Source organism: Eleutherodactylus coqui, chromosome 8, assembly GCF_035609145.1.
Source record: "Eleutherodactylus coqui strain aEleCoq1 chromosome 8, aEleCoq1.hap1, whole genome shotgun sequence".
In the NCBI taxonomy this organism is placed as follows: Eukaryota; Metazoa; Chordata; class Amphibia; order Anura; family Eleutherodactylidae; genus Eleutherodactylus; species Eleutherodactylus coqui.
Window position 1 is genome coordinate 141,663,721 of NC_089844.1, and position 23,039 is coordinate 141,686,759.

The 23,039-nt window shown below is 47.7% G+C and overlaps 1 protein-coding gene across 4 annotated transcripts in view; it reads right to left on the minus strand.

Annotated features, from left to right (window-relative positions):
* The window catches only part of LOC136576940 (uncharacterized), a 91,601-nt gene extending 73,840 nt beyond the window's left edge, over window positions 1–17,761 (minus strand). Inside the window, exons 1-4 of one of the 4 annotated variants that reach the window (XM_066576590.1) lie at window positions 17,728–17,761; window positions 6,479–6,598; window positions 3,704–3,961; window positions 128–243 (exon numbers count right to left, since the gene is read on the minus strand). In XM_066576590.1, coding sequence (XP_066432687.1) covers window positions 128–156 — 29 coding nt within the window. In that variant the 5' untranslated portion in view covers window positions 157–243; window positions 3,704–3,961; window positions 6,479–6,598; window positions 17,728–17,761. Of the gene's footprint in view, window positions 1–127; window positions 244–3,703; window positions 3,962–6,478; window positions 6,599–6,859; window positions 6,941–9,493; window positions 9,580–17,727 lie in introns of those variants that run through there. The other 3 variants (XM_066576587.1, XM_066576589.1, XM_066576588.1) reach the window with 3 other exon arrangements.
* Between the last annotated feature and the right edge of the window lie 5,278 nt (window positions 17,762–23,039).

Below are 23,039 nucleotides of genomic sequence, written 5' to 3' on the forward strand. Positions count from 1 at the left end.
CAGTCGGACCTACGTTTTTCACAGATATATTAGGTGCACGTCTTTTTTTGGTGTGTAATACGCACCATTACAATCTATGGGTGCAGTAAATAGTGAATGTGCATGTTATATTACTTCATGGACTCACCTGAATAAGGCTGCACATTCACCCCCCATTTCTATGGGTCCAAGCTGTACGCTTCCAAAGCCCTCTTCTGGCACAGGCTCTCCAACTCATCCACGTGCTCCGTGCCGCCATAGTACCTGTCAGTAGAGGCAGGAGAGAACATGAAGACCCTCTTTTTGGTGTCCTAGTGTAGTATAGCGCCTGCTAGAGGAGCTTCACACAAGGTGTAAATTTTGCACAATTTCTGAACAGAAGATCCACAGCATTTCCAGTCTGAGCCGCGTGGAGGAGATGTAAACCTCTTCCACATGGTGCATAAAGATCTGCACAAGTCAGTACAGAACTGATATGTGGTGCGGTTTTAAGTCCGCAGCATGTCAGCTTATACTGTGGATATTCAGTATGAATTCCACCCCTTCACATGAGGCTGTGAAAAATACACCAAAATCCACGTGTTGCGTGTATGGCGACATTGATTCTTGTGCCAACTGCACTAAAATCTGCAGCGCCAGCTGAACAATCATACTAACAATTGTTCGTCTTCATGCAATCATCTGCCGTGTGTGAACGCAGTGATGAAGCGCTGATCACAATGCTTTGCCGACCAGCACATGTTACAAGTAGCCAAGAATTGGCCAATGGAAGAGCTCCCTAACGCAGGGTTTGTTGCACAGGAGTCACATAACCCGAATAGCGCTGTATGCAGAAAACAGCAAGAGACTGTCTGGAACAGACATTTTTGTTGCAGAAGTCTTCATACCCTTTATGTAAAGCAGCTCTAACACTCAATATGAGGGGCTCCTAGTTGGGTCTCTCTGGGATGGGGGATTGTCTAAGGCAGTGGTCCCCAACCTTTTTGGCACCAGGGACCGGCTTCAAGCAAGACCAGTTTTACAAGGCCCGTAAGGGTTGGGCGGGACATGGGCGGGGCTTTGGTTATATGGGGCGGGGTTATGAAGGGGGTTGGAGTTTAGTGCATTCTTATTTAATTATGACATTTAGAATGTCCTGGCAGTACACACATAGGGCAGTATATAATCTATCCCCCCCCAGCACACAGATAGGGCAGCATATAATTTATCTCCCCCCTCAGTAATAGACAGCCCGCACCCCTCAGTTATTAGCAGCCCCTCCCCCAGTAATAAGCAGGTCCCCCCCATAATAAGCAGGTCCCCCAGTAATAGACAGCGCCGCCCCCGTAATAGGCAGCCCCTTACCATGTAATAAGCAGCCCCCACGCCATCCAATAATAAGCAGCCCCCCCAGTAATAAGCAGCCCCCCCCCCAGGAATAAGCAGCCCCCCCCCCCAGGAATAAGCAGCCCCCCCCCAGTAATAAGCAGCCCCTTCCCCTGTAATAAGCAGGTCCCCCCCCCCAGTAATAAGCAGGCCCCCCCAGTAATAGGCAGCCCCTTCCCCTGTAATAAGTACCCCCCCCCCCGGTAATAAGCAGCCGCCCCAGTAAGCAACCCCCCCCCAGTAACAGGCAGCCCCCCCCCCCCCAGTAATAGGCAGCCCCGCGTAATAGACAGCCCCCCCCAGTAAGCAACCCCCCCAGTAATAAGCAGGTCCCCACCCCAGTAATAAGCAGCCCCGCGTAATAGACAGCCGCCCCCAGTAATAGGCAGCCCCCCCAGTAATAAGCAGGTCCCCCCCCCCAGTAATGGGCAGCCCCTTCCCAGTAATAAGCAGGTCCCCCTTCCCAGTAATAAGCAGGTCCCCCTTCCCAGTAATGGGCAGGTCCCCCCTTCCCAGTAATGAGCAGGTCCCCACCTTCCCAGTAATGGGCAGGTCCCCACCTTCCCAGTAATGGGCAGGTCCCCACCTTCCCAGTAATGGGCAGGTCCCCACCTTCCCAGTAATGGGCAGGTCCCCACCTTCCCAGTAATGGGCAGGTCCCCACCTTCCCAGTAATGGGCAGGTCCCCACCTTCCCAGTAATGGGCAGGTCCCCACCTTCCCAGTAATGGGCAGGTCCCCACCTTCCCAGTAATGGGCAGGTCCCCACCTTCCCAGTAATGGGCAGGTCCCCACCTTCCCAGTAATGGGCAGGTCCCCACCTTCCCAGTAATGGGCAGGTCCCCACCTTCCCAGTAATGGGCAGGTCCCCACCTTCCCAGTAATGGGCAGGTCCCCACCTTCCCAGTAATGGGCAGGTCCCCACCTTCCCAGCAATGGGCAGCCCCCCCCCCCCCTTCCCAGTAATGGGCAGCCCCCCCCCCCCTTCCCAGTAATGGGCAGCCCCCCCATAATATGCAGCACCCCTCCCTCCTGTAATAGGCAGCCCCCCCAGTAGTAAGCAGCCCCCGCAGTAATAGGCACCCCCCCCCCCGCAATTCTAAGCAGCCCCCCAACCCATATACTTACTACAGCGTCGCTCTCTGTCTGCTTGCTCTGACGTCAGTGTGCAGCCCGGCACGCTTCCTCCCCGAGTCCTCTCCTGCGGAACTAATGAGCAGGGGACTCGGGGAGGAGAATCCAGGCTGCACACTGAGGTCAGTGTGCGCCGGGATCAGCGCGATTACCAGCGGGGAGCTGCGGCACCCCCGCTGGTAATCGCTTCAGTGCTCAGCGGCGTTGGCACGCTGCGGGCCACATGACACAAGGCAGCGGGCCGGATTCGGCCCGCGGGCCTTGTGTTTAGAGCAAAAGTTCCCGGCGGTGCCGCGGACCGGCGCTAAACACACAACGCCCGGCCGCGGTCCGGTGGTTGGGGACCCCTGGTCTAAGGGATCTCACACAAGGGCACCCTCTCTACAGGGGTTGTCCCAAGATATAGGCTTATCTCCTTATTCACAGGATAGAGGATAAATGTCTGATCAGTGAGAGTCTGACTTCTGGGATCTGCAGAGATCACAAAAACAGAGGGGACTGAGGCTTCCCATAAGAACGGTGTAGCAGTCGCGCACACGCCCTGCTAGCCTCAGCAGCCCACATGCTTGATCGCTGCTCCATTCATACAGTGGGGGACACAAGACCTGCATTTTCATGATAGGCAGGGGTCCGAGAATTCAGAACCCCCACCAATCAGACATTTATCACCTATCCCGTGGATAGGAGACAAGTTTGTAACTTGGGACCGTCCATGGAAGTCAATACTGTGTACAGCAGCAATAACCTTCTCTATTATACAGGCAGTTTGTCTGTCGCCACCACCAAGGCTTTCTGTAAGAACACAGTTAAGTAACATTACGGGTGTTTTCACATCTGCGCTGGGGATTCCAATGTCCTCCTCTGGTTGGGAAACAGAAAAGAAGAAACCCCGCAGTCCGCCTGTGGATGGAACCAAACAGTGTCGGGCGGACCCCATTGACTATAAAGGGGTCTGTCCACTTTCCGCCCAGCTACCCGGTTTTGCAACCACATCTGTGAGGACACCTCCGTCTGGAGGTCCTGATGCAGACATGAAACCACCCTTAGAATGTGTCTTGTATTAGTCCATGACTATACAAATTCAAGGAAAAACATAACACCAAGGATACCAGACACACACTGCAGTTGGCATTTCCTTTAAAGGCCTGGTCCTCATCATAACGGACACGTCCCTATGTGATCAGCCCTGCCCATTATGATGAGATGCACTGGTGTCACCCACTCACCTCTGTCCTGGGTAACCCTCCGAATACTTGTTGTTCATACAGGAGCCCAGAGCCTGCAAAACTACACAGCTGGCAAAGTCCTCGGAGGCGATGAGCTCCAGCCCGTAGCGCTGCCGCTGCTTCTCGAAGCCCGGGGTGGAACAACCTGGTACTGATGTTCTGCTGCATTCCTTGGGCATTCTGATGCCGTTCCATATATACCTTCTGATCCGGCTCTCCAGCACTTTCAGTTTTCTTCTCCAATGATGAAACTGAAAACTGGAAATGACAACTCCGATGTAACCCAGCCTAATCCAGCGGACATTCTCATAATTCAGCCCCTCGTAGCCTGGAAATATGATAATCTAGCAAAGGGCAAGAATACTCCCATCCAAGGCCAATAGGAATCTACCTGATCGTCAGGCAGCCGGACCGTCTGTGAGGGAAGTGTAGCCAGCCCTATATAAGTGACCACACTGTAGTTTCTGCACAGTGCCAGGTGAGGGCGCTGTTGGACATGAATAAGCAGTGAAGTTGTCACAGTGCTAGATCAGTGCTGCAGTCACTTCATCCACCAGCGAGGGGCCCAGAGATGGTAAAGTGCCGACCTACATTACCAACATATCACCAGTGTATAATATAGGAATACTCCCTTAAAGCGACCCTCCAGTCCAGGATAGACGGCCGAGCCGCTATGACTATCTGATGCACGTGTGTGTTAGTATGCAGCCGCAGTCTAAGGATGTGCTCACATGTGTGTTAGTATGCAGCCGCAGTCTAAGGATGTGCTCACATGTGCGTTAGTATGCAGCCGCAGTCTAAGGATGCGCTCACATGTGTGTTAGTATGCAGCCGCAGTCTAAGGATGTGCTCACATGTGTGTTAGTATGCAGCCGCAGTCTAAGGATGTGCTCACATGTGTGTTAGTATGCAGCCGCAGTCTAAGGATGTGCTCACATGTGTGTTAGTATGCAGTCGCAGTCTAAGGATGCGCTCACATGTGCGTTAGTATGCAGCCGCAGTCTAAGGATGCGCTCACATGTGTGTTAGTATGCAGTCGCAGTCTAAGGATGTGCTCACATGTGTGTTAGTATGCAGCCGCAGTCTAAGGATGTGCTCACATGTGCGTTAGTATGCAGCCGCAGTCTAAGGATGCGCTCACATGTGCGTTAGTATGCAGCCGCAGTCTAAGGATGTGCTCACATGTGCATTAGTATGCAGCCGCAGTCTAAGGATGTGCTCACATGTGCGTTAGTATGCAGCCGCAGTCTAAGGATGTGCTCACATGTGCGTTAGTATGCAGCCGCAGTCTAAGGATGTGTTCACATGTGCGTTAGTATGCAGCCGCAGTCTAAGGATGTGCTCACATGTGCGTTAGTATGCAGCCACAATCTAAGGATGTGCTCACATGTGTTAGTATGCAGCCGCAGTCTAAGGATGTGCTCACATGTGCGTTAGTATGCAGCCGCAGTCTAAGGATGTGCGCACATGTGCAGTTGTTCACACCAGAAGTCAACCAAAATGAAGAAAAAAGGGTAGAAACTGAACCCGTCCTTTAGTCTACCCTTTATGAGCCTCACCTGGTTTGGGTTTCAAAATCCACATCCAAACCTCCAGGTGTGAATGAAGACATCCTGAGACACTGCATGCTGCTCTGACTGGTCAGCGCTGCTCCCGTGGGCAACACTGGCCAATCACAGCAGGTGTAGTGTTTTAGACTACCGATGTGTACTAATTCACAGTGTGCAGCAGACAGTCAGAGAACCGGTGCGGCCATCTTTGTTTGTCTAGGACTGGAGAGTCACTTTAAGGAGGGTTACATCTAGCTTTAGTTTCCCCACTGAGACTAGTTTCACACAGCTGAGCGATATTTCGGGCAAAGAAACTCGTCCCGATATCACGCTTGTGCGATGTCCCTGCGGATGTTAGGCGTTTCGTGTCATAAACGCCTCCCATGACTTCAGTACAGTCGCGATCCAATGGGAAACCTCGCATCGCACGCTGTGTGATCTTTCTGGCCCCATTGAAAACAATGGGTGAGGCGTTCCGAGGGAACACCCAATCATAGGACATGCAGCGGGGGAGGAGAACAAAAAAAAAAAAGTATGTATATTACGCCGGATCAAAAGAACGTAGTTCATAGTCGTGCGAGATTTGTGCGTCTCACAATACGTGATTTTCTCACCCATGTGAAGGCAGCCTGAATGACACAAAGACCTCCAATACTGTGGAGTGTAACACGGCCTAATGCAGGTTTCCATGACATGCAGAATCCATGGAAAGCTGGATGACAACTGCGATGGCCAACATAATAGATTCCATTAGTGGTCAGCGCCCAGCATCTATTACCCGATGTAGGGAACCAAGATACCTTGGAGTCTTGGATGTGCAGCTCATTCTTTAAGACCTTTTTACATGGGAACACACATTTGTCAGAAGGTTTATCTCCCCGATCATCGGCCCGCCTGAATGCCCCCCAATCAGCTGATGAACATTCAAAACGCTCGCTCACCGGCTGACTGGATCTTTCATGGGGGCATAAAAATGCTCATTCGTCGGCAGGACATCCTCCGTGTAATTAGAGGGGCGGCTGCTGACAAGAGCTGCTGCTGGTGAAGGATGATCAATATTAGTGACCGGTCGTCCCAATACTAGTGATCCTCCGTACCGCGAGCGGCAGAACGAGGACTGATCGGCAGCTATACTGTCAGTCGCTCATTACAGCCAGCAGAGGATCCGTCTTCTGTGTAGAAGTGCCTATAGTGCAGTGAGAGCGGAGCGTCTCGTATGTCCTACCTCTGGATCACCTGTTTCAGGAGGTTCCAGGACCATCTGGTTATGAGATGCCCACAGATCGGCATGCCCGCCATTCATCACCGGGGAGTCGGCCATCATCCTGCCTCAGATACTTCACCCCTGGAACAAAAACACAGTTTTAATCCCGCACCATTTCAAGATCTTTGCTTGCTGTTAATGAATGGAAGCATTCTTGTTTACTCCCAGAGTTGTATCCGGTCTGGGTAATCCTCTGCAAAGCCGGACCAAACAACCAGATACCGGGCTCTGAGGGCACAAGGTAAAGCGCTCTTTAACGCTGCAGGGTGCCGGCTGTTTATTACAGCTGACACCCGCCGATAATAGCTGCAATCAGCCACGCGGCTGATTGGCGCTATTTACCCTTTAAATGCCCTGAACGATGTTCGTTGGTCCCTTATTGCCCCCCTTCCCTCAATGAGATCGCAGGGAGCCGTGTGGGTGTCATGGTAGCTGGAGGTCTTCTGAAAGGACCCAAAGCTGTGTTCACAGAATGCCTATCAAGCCATCCCTGAGGGGAGGCCAGATCACAGTATAATGTAAAGCATCGCCAGTTGTGGTCCCCTGTGGGGGCTAAAAAGAAAAAATTTGAAAAGAAAAAAGTTTCTCATTTTTTTTTAATAAAGTGATAAAGTAAAAAAAAACAAAACAAACTTTTACCATATTTACAATAAAAACCTAAGTAATAAAACAAAAATACATATTTGGTATCGCTGCGTCTGTAAAAGTCGAATCTATTAAAGTAACACATTATTTATGTCGCATGGTAAAAGTCTGAAATAAAAAAAAAACTACAGAATGTCAGAAATGCGCATGTATGTATTCCAAGACGGCACCATCGCAAACTACAGGACGTGCCGTACAAAATGAGCCCTCGGACAACGGCGTCGACGGAAAAAAAAAAAGTTACGGCTGTCAGAAGACTGTGGCAGAAAACGATTAAAAAAAAATTAAATGTCTGAAAAAAAACAAAACATAAAAGTACTACAGCAAAAAAAAACCAACAAAAAGAAAACCTCGCAGTCATCTTACTGACCCATAAAATAAAGTTATGTCATTTTTGTGCCACAGAAAGAAGACAAACCAGAAGATGGCGGAATGTAGGCTTTCTGTTTTCATTTTACTCCATTTAGAAATTCTTTAAAAAAATTTCAGTACATTAACCCCTTCCCGCTCCAGGACGTACATTTACGTCCTGGAGTGTCTGGGTATGTATGCAGAGAGGGCGCGGGGGGCGACCTCTCTGCATACAGCGCTGGCATCAGCTGTTTACTACAGCTGACACCCGCGGGCAATAGCCGCAATCAGCTGTTTGGCCGATTGCGGCTATTATCCAATTAAATGCCGCTGTCAATTCTGACAGTGGCATTTAAAGCCCCCGAACTCCCATACAGCCCCCCCGCGGTGAGATCGGGGGAGCCGTGCAGATGTCATGGCTGCCAGGGGCCCTCTGAAAGGCCCCAGGGCTGCCTTGAGAGACAGCCTATTAAGCCATCCCCGTGGGGTGGCTTAATAGGCTGTCTGTCAGAATGCAGTATGACGTAATGCTATTGCACATTGTAGTCCCCCAGGGGGACCTAAAAGTAAAGTGAAAAAGAGAGCAATGAAGTTTTTTTAATAGTAACAAAAAAAAAAAGTAATAAAAGTTTAAATCACCCCCCTTTTGCCATATCTAGAATTAAAACGTGTAAATAATAAAATAAAAATACATATTTGGTATCGCCGCGTCCGTAAAAGTCCGATCTATCAATGTAGCACATTATTTAGCCCGCATGGTGAACGTCGTCTGAAAAAAAAATAAAGAACCCCAGAAATGCACTTTTTCAGTCACCCTGTATCCCCCCCAAAAAACGCAATAAAAAACGATCAAAAAGTCGTATGCATCCCGAATTAGTACTAACGGAAACTACAGGACATCCCGCAAAAAACGAGCCATCGCTGTACTACGTCATCGGAAAAATAAAAAAGTTATTGCGCGCACAAAATGACCGCAGAAAATAATTGAAAAAAATTAAATGTCTTTGGAAAGAAAAATAACCCCTACAAGTTTGGTATCGCAGTAATCGTACCGACCCATAGAATGAAGTTATCATGTCGCTTTTGTTGCAGTTTGTGCTCCGTAGAAACAAGACGCACTAAAAGATGGCGGAATGTCGGGGTTTTTTTTCATTTTACTCCACTTAGAATTTTTAAAAAGTTTTTCAGTACATTATATGGTACATTAAATGGCACCATTGAAAAATACAACTCGTCCCGCAAAAAACAACAAGCCCTCAAACAGCGACGGCGATGGGTAAATAAAGGAGTTACAATTTTTTTAAGGGGGGTGAAAAAACGTAAATGGGAAAAAAAAGGGCCGCGTCATGAAGGGGTTAAATAGAACCACTGAAAAATACAACACGTCCCGCAAAAAACAATGATAAGCGAAGGCGATGGGTAAATAAAGGAGTTACGATTTTTTTTGTTTTTTTTTAAAGGGGAAAAACTAAAAAGTGTTAAAAATAGGGCGGCATACTTAATGGGTTAAGGGGCACGTTGGGGCCAACCTTCATACCCGCTGCGGCTCACCAGCAATCATACAACTGAACTGTACCATAAACTAAATCCATAAGACAACCCCCGTCCACCTGGGCAGAGGCCGACCTCCTCCCCCCTTCCTGACAGAACCTGCCTGCCCGGAAAGAGGCCGAACACCCTACGACAAACCCCGGCCGCCGGGGCAGAGGCCGACCTGCCTCCCCCCTGACAACCCGCATCCGCCGGGGCTGGAGCAGATCTCCCTCCGCCGGGGCCGACCTCCCTCCCCCGACAACCCCCGTCCGCAGCTCCTCCCGGGTGTTATATGTGGTCTCATCCTTCACGTGTGAATACCACCTCACGTGACCCTACTGACAGCCAAATTTATATCACAGTGCGACTGGCCCGCGCACCCCTCAGTGCCCCCAGCTCTTCTGTGGACCCCCTAGCTGCCCCCCGTAACCCTCCCCGGTCACTCACCTCTCCGCCGCCCCGTGTCTGCTCCCGGCCGCACGACCTTCTCTCTCACGCCGTACAACCCGGCACACAGACTGACAACCCTAGCTGGGCGCCGAAAACTCACTGTCCAATCATCTAGAGGCTCATGCAGCGATTGACCAATCACTGTCAAGTATTCCTTCTCCCCAGCCAATGAGAGGACGGTAAATTTCACGCGGGAAAACGCAGTTTCTAACAAAGTGACAGACGGGATGAACGAGGGTGAATGTGAGAGAGTGATAAATCTCCTGCTGTCCATGCAGGGGCCCCGGCAGCTGCAGCACAGGGGGGCCACAGCAGGACACCATGTGCAGGATATTACCTCAGAAAGGCCCACTAATGGCAGAAGAGGGCAGGACATTGCTGGACTAGCAATCCCTCACACCAGCGTCTGGTCACTGTGTATTACGTCTGCAGTTTGTGGGTGTAATATGCAGGTCCGATCTCCCATAGACTTTACTGTGACTCACACTGCAGGAGAAATACGTGCGCAAAAACATCATGGCGCGCCGCATCTTGGCACACATACCCACCAACACAGGGTACGGGGCATGGCGGCACGCAAGTACCCATGTCATTGCATACCTCCTGGCACACAGCTAACTGCGCCCGTGAGAGAGGCCTTAGGCCATGTTCACACGCAGCGGATTTGCCGTGGATGTTCCACATGGCCCCTCGCACTGACAATCATCCACACGCCGGGGACAAGATCCGCCGCGGACATTGACCTGCGGAGGGGATTGTGGGTCCGCCGAATGCCAATTATAGCGCCGGATTGTGCGCCGATTCACCTCGTCAGATGGGGGTGAATTCTGCACTAAAATCCTCACCAAATGTTGTGCCTTCTGATGCGTATTTTCCCCTGCGGTTCGGCTGCGGACATTCCACCGCAAATCCGTGCCGTGCGGACATCGCCTTAATGTGCGCAGTGTTACTATGTATTGTACCCCACTTCCAGGGCTTTGGTCCCATTGCAAGACCGGATTCACACCAGTATGTGTTTTTGCAGAATGAAAATTGCGTATTTACACGCGCAACTGCCAAATTAATGTGCGCCAAATATTTTCATTTCCTGCGCTGATGCACAGAAAAATAGAGCATGCTGTGTGTTTGCGTGCACAAAATACACACTTGTGCGCAAACCCAGTGAAATCAACGGGTTCTATTTTCTGCATATTGCACGCACAAAAGTTGAAGGCGCACATGCGCCCGTGTGACTCCGGCCTACGGCCTCATGCCCGCGTCGGATTCCGAATGTGTAATCTGGCAGCGTAATCAGACCCAGTGCCCCCCAGAGACCCATACTCACCTGTCCGTGAGTGTCTCGGCCTGCGAGGGGGCGCGCATGCGCAGTGCAGCACATGACGCGCCGGCGCTGGGCTGTGACGTGGATTCCCGCGATACTTCTGTAGTGCTCACAACGGAAGTATCGCGGGACGGGCGGCCTCCATTGACTGCAATGGAAGCCGTCCGTGTGATTTTCCACACAGAATAAAACATGCTGCGATTCTCCCCCGTGAGCGGAATGATCGCAGATGATTTCCGCTCGTGGGCTGCGGAGAATCTATTGACCTAGTATGTCTACGGACGGACATTGCTGCGGAATTTGTGGTGGGGGGCCGTCTGGCCACGAATACCGCAATGAAAATCCTTCGGTGGGCATTCTGCGTAAGGCTGGTTACAAACGGGCATATATGCATGAAAATTTTGTGCACGCAATATACAGAAAATAGATCCCATATGCGTTCACGCACAAGTGCGGATTTTGCTTGCGCAATTGCATCTTTCAGGAAAAAAACGCAGCTCGCTCTATTTTTTTTCCACATTTGCAAAAGAAAAGAACACATCGTGACCTCATTACACTGATTGGCCGTTTCATTGGCTGCGGGCATCGTTGCGTGTTTTTTTTGCACGCACGAATGCACACGCAAATCCTCTTCCGCTGGTGTGACACCGGCCTAAGGCTGGTCTGAGACGCGCCTATTATAACACGCCCACAATACGTATCCGCCATACGGACACGTCGCAGGTGACATTACAGCCGGACGTCATCATGTTTGAGGTTTTGGATTCCGCATATTTTATCTTACTGGACAAACACCGATCCATATCTGTCCAATAGGGAAGAACAACAAGACGGAATTCCTGTTTCCTCTGAAATAAACCAAGTGATACAGAAACGGGCGAATAACATAAGCAGCGCTAAACGCTGCCGCTGCTTTAAGTAGGAAGAAAACGCATTGAAGAGACCCAAAGCAAATTGTAGAAAGGGCCCCGAGCCGAGAGCCCGTGTGACTATTCTGCTCAGCAGGGGCTGGCCGGCCAAGCACAGAGCACCGGCCCATGAGCAGCGGCCCACCTTGGGGTCTGCTCACACACGGCCGATTTGGTGTGGATTTTCTGTACCATTTTCTGTGGATTTTGATGCGTATTTTGGTGCATATCCACAGCAGATTTCACCCCTTTAACCCCTTAGTGACGGCCCCATCGGGAAACTATGTAGAATTATGCGTCCTCTTAGGATTAATGCCCCTCAGGCTCTGGAAGTGACAGCTCCATGCTGTCGGTGCCCGCAGGTAGCCGACAGCATGGAGCTGTCATCCCGGGCTGCGGGCAGTCCCCCCGCCAATGCGATCGGCGCTATCCAAACGATATGCTACTACATTGTGTACGGGCTGCGGGTACCCGCGTCATCGCTAAGCGACGGTGCGGGAAATACAAACAAAAAAAAAGGTGTACTGCGCATGACCGCCCGTGTAAGTGCGCATTTATGCGCAGTACATTACGCGGCCGTACGCAGGGTCACAGCCGGGCTCACAGCTGGGATCCGCTGCGGGCCTCCGCAAGCGGGTTCCACCTACGGCTGCATGAGCCCGGCGTTATTCAGACCACTACCTGTAATACGCAATTTACAAGAAGCCCCGGGAACGCTCACCTTCCTGCAGTTCCAGGAGCAGCTTGTTGAGCGTCTTCTGTGCGAGACCGCCGCACCTCATCAAGCTTACGGAGACTCACAGAACCCCACTTTTTACACCCTATACCCACCACTGAGGTCAAGAAATGACCCCCAAAAAGCATGAGAGGAGGGGAGATACCCGGTTTTATGGCACCATGGGCCCATTCCAACCAGCCTCTGTAATTACCCCTGTCTTCGGAAATATCACACAGTTCGCATTATTACTTTTATCTAAGATTTGGGGAACGCCAAAAAGGGCGCGGAGGGGGGGGGGGTGGATATTTTTAGGGAGTCAATTTTTATTCCATACAAATGAGCAAAGCGGCCTGGAATTTATTCAGTTGTGCCCTGCAATTCAACGGGTGCTCTCTCCATTACAGGCCTTGCCATGTTTCCTGTAAGTAGATTAGGGCCACAATCGGTATGTTTTTGAACACAGGACACGTTTGGGGTGAATGTCTTCATTCCTATGTACACTGTACAAAAATACTGTGGGGTCAAAATACGCAGTACACCCCTAGATGTATTTGTTAAGGGGTCTAGTTTTCAAAATGGGGTCATTTGTGGGGGTTCTTTATAGTTTTGGCCGCTCAATAGCTCTATAAGTGGGCAATGGGGCCTGGAATTTGTTCAGTTGTACCCTGAAATCCGACGGGTATTCCTTTTATTGTAGGCCTAGCCATGTGTCCTGTAAGTCTATTAGGGCCACAATGGGTATGTTTTTGAACACGGGACAAACAGGGGTATCCATTTTGGGGTGAAAGTCTTCATTTATATGTGTGCTGTTCAAAAAAACCTGTTTTAAATTGATGCAATTGCCCAAAAAATGAAAATCATAATTTTTTCCTACTGCTTTGCTTAGATCTATTCAAAAATTGTAGGGTAAAAATACACAGTACACCCCCAGATGAACGCGTTAAGGGGTCTAGTTTTCAAAACGGGGTCATTTGTGGGGGTTCTCTTGTAGTAGACATGATGATTAGTTAGCGTAAAAGGTCTATTGATTTGTACTAAACTAGAAGTATTACGCAGCTGTAGCGATTTAACTCTATAGAGGCAAATGGCTGCATAATCTCATTATGGTAATTGCTGGACAATGGCATGGTGAAAGATGTGTGTTTTATAACTTCAGCCTAATATAAAGCTCTACTGCATAAGGAAAGAGTTAAATCACATTCCTATACTGTGTGTTTCCCCAGCTCTACCTCCCCTATACCGAAACTTCCCCCCACACAGAAACTTCTCAAACAAAGACCTCCACGTACACTGAGACTGCATGCTGAGAGGACAAAGTCCACACTACACTGGACTTGAGAGAAGGTGGGGAGGGAGGCGGGGAATTCTATATGACCCAGCGAATAAGAAAATGTATACGTTACTGATGTAATCTGTTAAACGCCCATAAAGGACAGGTATTATGTGTTTCAATAAATTAGGGCTCTGGGGATTATAACTCCAGAGAGACCTGGTTGAGATTCAAGGCTGATGACTTGTGTCCGATTGGTTTCTTTCATTATGTGTGCACACTATACAATTAGGAAGCTACAGAATACCCTGAAACCTGCTGGAGGAAAAAATGATCCAGTTCACTCTATGGTTTTGGCCACTCAAGAGCTCTACAAGTGTGCTTTGGGGCATAAAAGGCCTTCAAGGAAACTTTATGTTCTAAAAGCCACCGACTACTGCTTTCATTTTGGGCCCCATTGTGCATGCGGACATAATATAAGGGCCACAATGGGTATGTTTCTGAAAACAGCACAAACAGGGGTTTCCATTTTGGGGTGTAAGTCTTCATTCATATGTGTGCTGTACAAAAAAAAGCTGTTTTTATAAATGACAGAATTGCCAAAAAAACGAAAATCCCATTTTTTTTCCTTTTGCTTTGCTTGAATTCATTCAAAAACTGTGGGATAACCCCCGACACCCCCCTCCTCCATCCCAACCTCTACTTTCCACCCTCCCCTTTGCCTCTGTCTGTCAAGTAATTGAATGTAACAATTATATCTTGTTGGTTTTCATAAGTTCTCTTTTAATTGTTACAATAAGACGATGGAGAAGCGAAACCACGACTCTATCGCTTTTGACAAGATAAAGTTATATATATATATATATGTTGTAAAATCAATAAAACATATTGAAAGAAAAACTGTGGGATAAAAATACGCAGTACACCCCTATATAAATTCGTTAAGGAGTCTAGTTTACAAAATGGGGTCATTTGTGGGGGTTCTCTATGGTTTTGGCCGCTCAAGAACTCTACAAGTGTGCTATGGGGCCTAAAAGGACTTCAAGCAAAATCTATGTTCTGAAAGCCACCAATTACTCCTTTCATTTTGGGCCCCGTTGTGCATCCAGACATAAGATTAGGGCCACATTGGGTATATTTATAAAAACAGGACAAACAGGGGGATCCATTTTGGGGTGCAAGGCTTCATACATGTGTGTGCTGTACAAAAAAAGCTGTTTTTAAAATGGCAGAATTGCCACAAAAATGAAAATCCCAATTTTTTCCTTTTGCTTTGCTTGAATTCATTCAAAAACTGTGGAGTCAAAATATGCAGTACACCCCTAGATAAATTCGTTAAGGGGTCTAGTTTTCAAAATGGGTCATTTGTGGGGGTTTTCTATGGTTTTGGGCACTCAAAAACTCTACATGTGTGCTACGGGGCCTAAAAGGACTTCAAGCAAAATTTCTGTTCTGAAAGACACTGACTACTCCTTTCATTTTGGGCCCCGTTGTGCATCGAGACATATGATTAGGGCCACAATGGGTATGTTTCTGAACACGGGACAAATGGGAGTATCTATTTTGGGGTGTAAATCCTCATTTTTATGTAAACTATAGGAAAAAAATATGTCTTTTAAATAACATATTTGCAAAAATATTAAATTTTACTTTTTCTCCTTTAAATTGAATTAATTCCTGAAAAAACTGTGGGGTCAAAATACTTATGACCCCCTTCAGTCAATACATTAAGGGGTGTAGTTTTTAAAATGGGGTCATTTGTGGGGGTATCTATTATTGTGACACTCATGAGCCTTTGCAAACTTGGCTTGGTGTAGGAAAACAAAGTGTTCCTCGAAATGCTGAAAAGTAATGTTAAATTTGTACGTCTCCTAAATGGTTAAAAAAAAAAAAATTTTTTCAAATGTGCATCCAGAATAAAGTAAACTGATGGAAATATATACATTAGCAAAAATTTGTACAGTATGTTTGCGTAATTACAGTTGAAAATGTGAAAAAAATGACAATTTTTTCAAAATTTCCCCAATATTGGCACTTTTAATAAATATTCCTAAATACTATCAGTCTATTTTTTCCACCTATATGAAGTACAACATGTGGCGAAAAAACAATGTCAGAATCACTTGGATATGTAAAGCCTTTATGGAGTTATGCTATGTTAAGTGACACGTCAGATTTTCAAAATTTGGCTCCGTCACTAAGGCACAAACAGGCTTCGTCACTAAGGGGTTAACTGAAGGAGTTACATCTATTGCAGATCTGCACCCAAATCTGTGTCAAAATCTGCACCAAAAGATGGAGATTTTTGGTGCCGATTTTCTGTAAATTTTTCCAAGGTTAAAGATCCACACAAATCCACTACATGTGAATATATCCTTAGGACGGGAATACACAGCGCAGCCGCCGCACCCAGCCAAACCACGGCCACAGCAAATCCACTACATGTGAATATATCCTTAGGACGGGAATACACAGCGCAGCTGCCGCACCCAGCCAAACCACGGCCACACAAATCCACTACATGTGAATATATCCTTAGGATGGGAATACACAGTGCAGCCGCCGCACCCAGCCAAACCATGGCCACAGCAAATCCACTACATGTGAATATATCCTTAGGGTGGCAATACACAGTGCAGCTGCGCACCCAGCCAAACCACGGCCACAGCAAATCCACTACATGTGAATATATCCTTAGGATGGGAATACACAGTGCAGCTGCCGCACCCAGCCAAACCACGGCCACACAAATCCACTACATGTGAATATATCCTTAGGATGGGAATACACAGTGCAGCCGCCGCACCCAGCCAAACCACGGCCACACAAATCCACTACATGTGAATATATCCTTAGGATGGGAATACACAGTGCAGCCACCGCACCCAGCCAAACCATGGCCACAGCACATCCACTACATGTGAATATATCCTTAGGATGGGAGTACACCGTGCAGCTGCCACACCCAGCCCAACCACAGCCACAACAAATCCACTACATGTGAATATATCCTTAGGGTGGGAGTACACAGTGCAGCTGCCACACCCAGCCAGACCACGGCCACAGCAAATCCACTACATGTGAATATATCCTTAGGATGGCAATACACAGTGCAGCTGCCGCACCCAGCCAAACCACGGCCACAGCAAATCCACTACATGTGAATATATCCTTAGGATGGCAATACGTAGTGCAGCCGCCGCACCCAGCCAAACCACGGCCACAGGAAATCCACTACATGTGAATATATCCTTAGGGTGGGAGTACACAGTGCAGCTGCCGCACCCAGCCAAACCACGGCCACAGCAAATCCACTACATGTGAATATATCCTTAGGATGGAAATACACAGTGCAGCTGCCGCACCCAGCCGTACCACGGCCACAGCAAATCCACTACATGTGAATATATCCTTAGGATGGGAATATACAGTGCAGCTGCCGCACCCAGCCAAACCACGGCCACACAAATCCACTACATGAGAATATATCCTTAGGATGGCAATACACAGTGCAGCTGCAGCACCCAGCCAAACCACGGCCACAGCAAATCCACTACATGCGAATATATCCTTAGGGTGGGAGTACACAGTGCAGCTGCCGCACCCAACCAAACCACCGCCACACACATCACTGCAGCCAAGGACCACCGTGGGTGAACGTGGTTTAGCCTAGAGTAGTCAGCACCCCCATTGTCTTTACACCTTTTACCCGTTTACTAATACAGCACCAAAACCACGTTTATACCATAAATACAGCACCACAGCCAACTTCATACCATAAACACAGCATCAGAGCCAACCTCTAACATGAATACAGCATTCGATCCCAGCTCATAGCATAAATATGGCACCAGAACCAATCTAATTACATAAATACAGTACCAGAAAAAGCTCATAACAATTAAAGTAGCAGTACCAAGCCGATTACATAAAAACATCCACAGAACCAAGCTTATAACATGAATACAGCACCAGAACCCCTAAATAAAATATATATATATTTTATAAGACAACCTTTGTGGCAGACAGTGGATCTGTTGTAGAGTCCAACCGTACCCAGGCTGTTTCTTCTGAAAGCACAGACACTTTATTGCAGCAGTGCATGGGTTCAGTTGGAATCTCCATAAGACCGAACCAACAACAAATGCCAACATCCTCTCTTAGAAATTCAACACAAAGACATTCCTTTGTTACCAAAATACAAGCTGATTGGTTACACTTCACTACAGTATTAGGCCTCCTTCCCAGTACAGTATTAGGCGGGTCGGACACTGCATTCGGGATTCCCGCAGTGGAGTTCGACCCCGTGCCCAGCCGGTGACTCCTGCATACCTGTCTGGTGGCTTCTGTTCAGTGCTGTAAATGTGTTGCCTGGTATTCCGTCGCACATGCGCAGTAGCCACCGGCGCTGTGTGATGACACGGATCCCACGATACTTCCACAGTGCTCACTGTTGAAGTGCAGTGGGACAGACAGCTTCCATTGACTTTAATGGAAGCTGGACGTGCGTAGCCCACACAAAATCGCAGCATGCTGCGATTTCTCACCCGTGAACAGAAAATCGCATTTTGCCATAGCATAACTTTGGGCTAGATTTGCTGTGGAATCTGGAGGCGGAATCCCACTCCGGATTTCACAATGCAAATCCGCCCATGTGAAGAAGGCCTTACATAGGCACAGTATGCCTGCCCTAAAATAGGTATACTTCCGCCCTCCTTTTAACAACACCCACCATCTTTCTTTCCTTAACTCTTTCTTATCCTAATCCCAGCTGCCACAGATCAGCTCTAGTATACCTCTAAACGAATGGCGCACTGCCTGAGCATGTGTAGTCGTTGCTCCACTCATTTCAACGGAGCTGACAAAAACATCAAAAAGAGGTGTGGGGACACCTAGAAGGTAAGGAGACTTATAAGGCCATGCAAGCTCCTCTGGGTAATTTATGCAAATAAGGAAGATGAAATTACTACCTCTGCAGCGCCACCACCAGGATAAAAAGCAAACAAAAAACGTAAAACAACATATATTCAATTTTCAAGGGAAGAGGAAGCTGCCCCTCCCTGTACAGACGAATGTAAAGTCTGACATTGAAAGTCCTCCTTTATCAAACAGAGTTGGTTTTGGTAAAATGGCGCAATTGGTAAATTACTTTATTCACTTTATAATTAAAACTATAGTCCTATATTAAACGCACACATTAAAAATATTGCTGGTAATGGTAGAATCAGTATAAAATCTGCCCAGAAGGGCTGCAGCCGACCTCCAGGGATTAGAGATAAAACAAAGACCCCATAAAATCCATCAGCAGGCTAAAAATCACGCTTCTTCTATGAGAAGTCGAGGGAGATGATGACGACTTACCATCTAGAAGCGCTGGCAGCGTTTGGACATGTGACCTGGAAACAGAGAAGAGGGGCACTGAGGCTCCCCACAGCGCTAGTCCGGAATATAAACACACAGTCCTCGCTGTTCCTTATCTTTCTCCTCCCCTGCCCTAATCTAGCAACCGAACATCACACCACCCTCAGCCGTGACAAAGTAACATCAAGCTGTACAAATGCTATATAGAGGACGTGCTTTTTAGGTGATGTTTTTTTTGTTTAAGATTTTAATGCTTTAATTACATATTTAACCAGAATGATTTTAAACTCTCAGGAAAAAGCTCTGCTTGAAGCGTCGAATATCTTGACTTCATACTGAATCAGAAACATTTTTTAAGCCCGCTGACACCAACAGCTTCCCGAGCTACAAAAGTGCCCACTATAAAAAGTGGAGCACAAATATACCTTACGTCTCGTTCAAAAGACTCCGACGGTCCTGGGAAGCTCTACTGGGTAAACGGATCCCCAACATCCCCAAACACACCCACAAATGGATGTCCTATTGCTTCCTAGCTGTACGGATCGCAGTCGCCCGCTCCTGGAGAAAAACCTCAGTTAGTATGGACTTTGTGAAAACGAAATTATCTTGGATCATGGTCAATGCGAAGCTGGCAGCCATTCTTATGGATCGGGAAGGGTTGTACAAAAAAACGTGGGCGTCCTGGTACCATTATTCGCAGACTATGCGCCTATGGATCCCAACAGCCAGAGCTTTGACCCTTCCAGGGCAGTCTAGTTAACCTTCAAGCATTTCATCTAGTCCCCCAACAGATCTATGAGGAGCATGGCTCCAGCCAGGTTAATAGAATACATTCATTTTTATTTTTCCTTTTCAGGCTCACCCACATAATAAATCATATTACAGCCTCATCCCTTCTTTCCCTTTCGTTTCTCCCTTATGTGTTCCTCTTGTGTTCCCCCACTCGTTACTCTCATTTATGGTTCTCTAATGTTTATACTGATTAATCTGAGTAGGAGTTGCAGTAATTGAAGAAGTGAAAATTGACACTTTACTTTTATTTTACTTTGTATGTTTATTAAAAACTAAATCTGGCAATATAACTCCTGATGTATCTGTCCAATCTACTTGCCGCTGGACTTCACACAGGACTGGAATGTTGGCATTCCTGATTGATATATTTTGGAACATCATAAAACCAATAAATATTTTGTTAAACAAAGACGGAATTGCACAAAAAATGAGAACTTCATCTTTCAAAGTAACACTATAAAGGAGAGGCTCAGACAAAAGGAATCCCCATACAGCCTGGTATCATCAGCATTCACTACATTTACTGAGGCAACTAATGAAACCCAACAAGATTGTTGGAAGAAAAAAGGAGCAGATGAGCAGGACCTCCAGGGATTTAGCCTCAGCCTCGTCACAACGTATAATCCCTCGCACTCCGCCATCCGGGAAATACTCAAGAAACGCTGGCCAGTCCTCCTACAGGACCCACACTTGGCAGATGTCATCCCGCCTGAGCCACGTATCACCGTTTGGAAGGCAAAATCACTTAAGGCTGCGGTCACACGGGGCACAAATATCACGGTATGACCACAGTAGGTCCGCATAGAAATACTGCGAGATTTCCATGGCAGAAATGCAGATTCAAAACCCCCGCCAATCAGCATGGGTTTTAAAGCAGCTTCACCGCCTGTATTACACAGTGGCCAACTCTTCCCATAGAGAGGAGAGAGGCTGCCGCGGAAACGGCGATACAATTGTCATGTCGCGGCTTTGAATTCCGGCATATCAATTTCTGCGTGGCTTGGCCACATCGGCTTCTCCACAGTGGATACCTTGAAAGAAAAAGCTCCGGCAGCATCCAAGGTGCAATTTCAATATCCAAAAGGTTTTATTTTTCCATCACAAGAAACATGCAGGCAATGTTTCGGCCATGTTGGCCTTTGTCAAGCTCATCCAAACTGTGTGTGGATAAGATTTTTGCAAATCTCATCCACTTTGCTGGTTAGGCTCGGACTTACGATTGCCGGAAGATTTCCGTACGGAAAGCTAGCACGGAAATTCTGCGACAATTCGGCCCCGTGTGAACCCAGCCTAAGAACAGTCTAGCACCAAGCAGACTGAAAGTAGCCAAGATGAACGGACACATTGCTGATAGTTCTTCCTAGATATAGTTGGTTGTTTTAGGCCCCCTGTCCACGGCAGTTTATTTGCCAGCGGTAAACCGCCGGCGAATCACGCCGGCCGATGCTTCGCATAGCATTGCTTTGGAAAGCGCAGCACCTGTCCACGAGTGGATAATCATTGCGATTCTCCGCTCGCAGCGGGCAATTCGCAGCATGCTTTGATTTGCCCCGATTCTCCGCGGTCAGCCTATCTATTAGATATACCGCATCGCCCGTGGACAGCCGGCCTTAGATGTATCAAGAAGAACTGCAAATGCTGCTCAAGTATCGTAAACAGAACCACGTAATCTTTGATTTACACTACGGCCGAAAATTGTAAAATACGGTTGTTAACTAATTGTTCTTTGGACTAGCTTCTGTCTGCTCATATATATGTCCTCCTTGGAAGTTGAGATGTGATTTGGGTTAGCTGCATCGGTGGTCAGAGCTGGGAGTGTAATTAAAGTCTTCACTCCCATTCAAATCAATCCAAAAAAAAAGTTTTATCGTAAAAAATAAAGGACACGCAAAGTAAAAAAACAAACAAACAAAAAAACTTTTCCTATAATTATAATAAAAATGTCAAAACAAAAAAAACCCCAAAACATAACACCAGAGATGCACTCTTTTGGTCACCCTGTTTCCAAGTAAAAATATAATAAAAAGCGATCAGAAAGACACATGTGCTCCAGTCATGCCAGTCAGAAGATGCAGAAGATGGCAACAAAAAATCTATATTTTTTATAAAGTAGTACAAGAAAAAAATCTGTAAATAAATGTGGTATTATCATAATCCTACTGACCCCCATAATAAAGTTACCATGTTATTTTTGCTGCGGTTTGTATGCCCCTAAAACAAGACTTTGGGTCGGGGACATGCGTGTGAGCTCAGCTGACACGCGAGAGGAGCTTTGCAACAAAGGTCACAAAAGCCGTGAGTCCATCTGGGCACACAGTTCAGGCCACATTCTTCAGCTCCACCCTCCAGCTACTGAGGTGAGCTTGCGGGGGTCATCCTCAGGGGTTGCCGCTGCCCGCTGATCTCCGCAAGTGGAATCGGGGCCTCCTCTCTCCACTTCTGGCGACTCTGGCAGTGTCACTCCGGACTGCCAACGCTTAGGAAATGCTGCAAGGGTGGTAGCGCTGTTCGCTGGAGCACCTGTGCTCCCTGCTACAGGCGGGAGACCTGCTGAAGTTCAGGCAGTGCCGCGCTGAGACAGTGCTATAGTACCACTGTAGTGACACAGAGGGTCCTACAGGGTAGACAAACAGGTAACAAATCCCAAACATACATACTATGAGCTCCTAGGGAGACATAGGAGGCATCCTGTGGGAGTAAGACGTTTTTCTCTACACTTCGGGTTAGAAAATAGTCTGCCCGGCAACAGCTCATCCTGATTGACTGTCTATTAGTAAATTCCCTGATTGGTGGAGATGGAGGAGACGAGTCAAGTCCGGGAAAGTGAGCAGGGTGTAGGAGGAAGTAAGTCAGAGAGAGAGAAAGAAAAGTTCGGGAAAACTACAGGAAGGGGGAGTGTGTCGTTGGAGATGAAGGAGACAGGAGGCAGAGAGATGAGCTGCCGCGACTAAACCATTACCGGAGGTTGGGAGGTGAAAGAAAGTGACCGGAAACACTGAAAGGAGTAGAGTACAGGAAGGAAAAGCCTGCGAAGTGTAAACTTCTCCGTAAAACTAAGAGAAAATGGAAGTGTAGTCGGCCCAGCACTAGTCCCTCCATACTGTTAGTCAAAAAAAAAAAGAACCTTCCGGAGTATAATCCCAGATAACAGACTGGTGGGTTCATTTATCCAA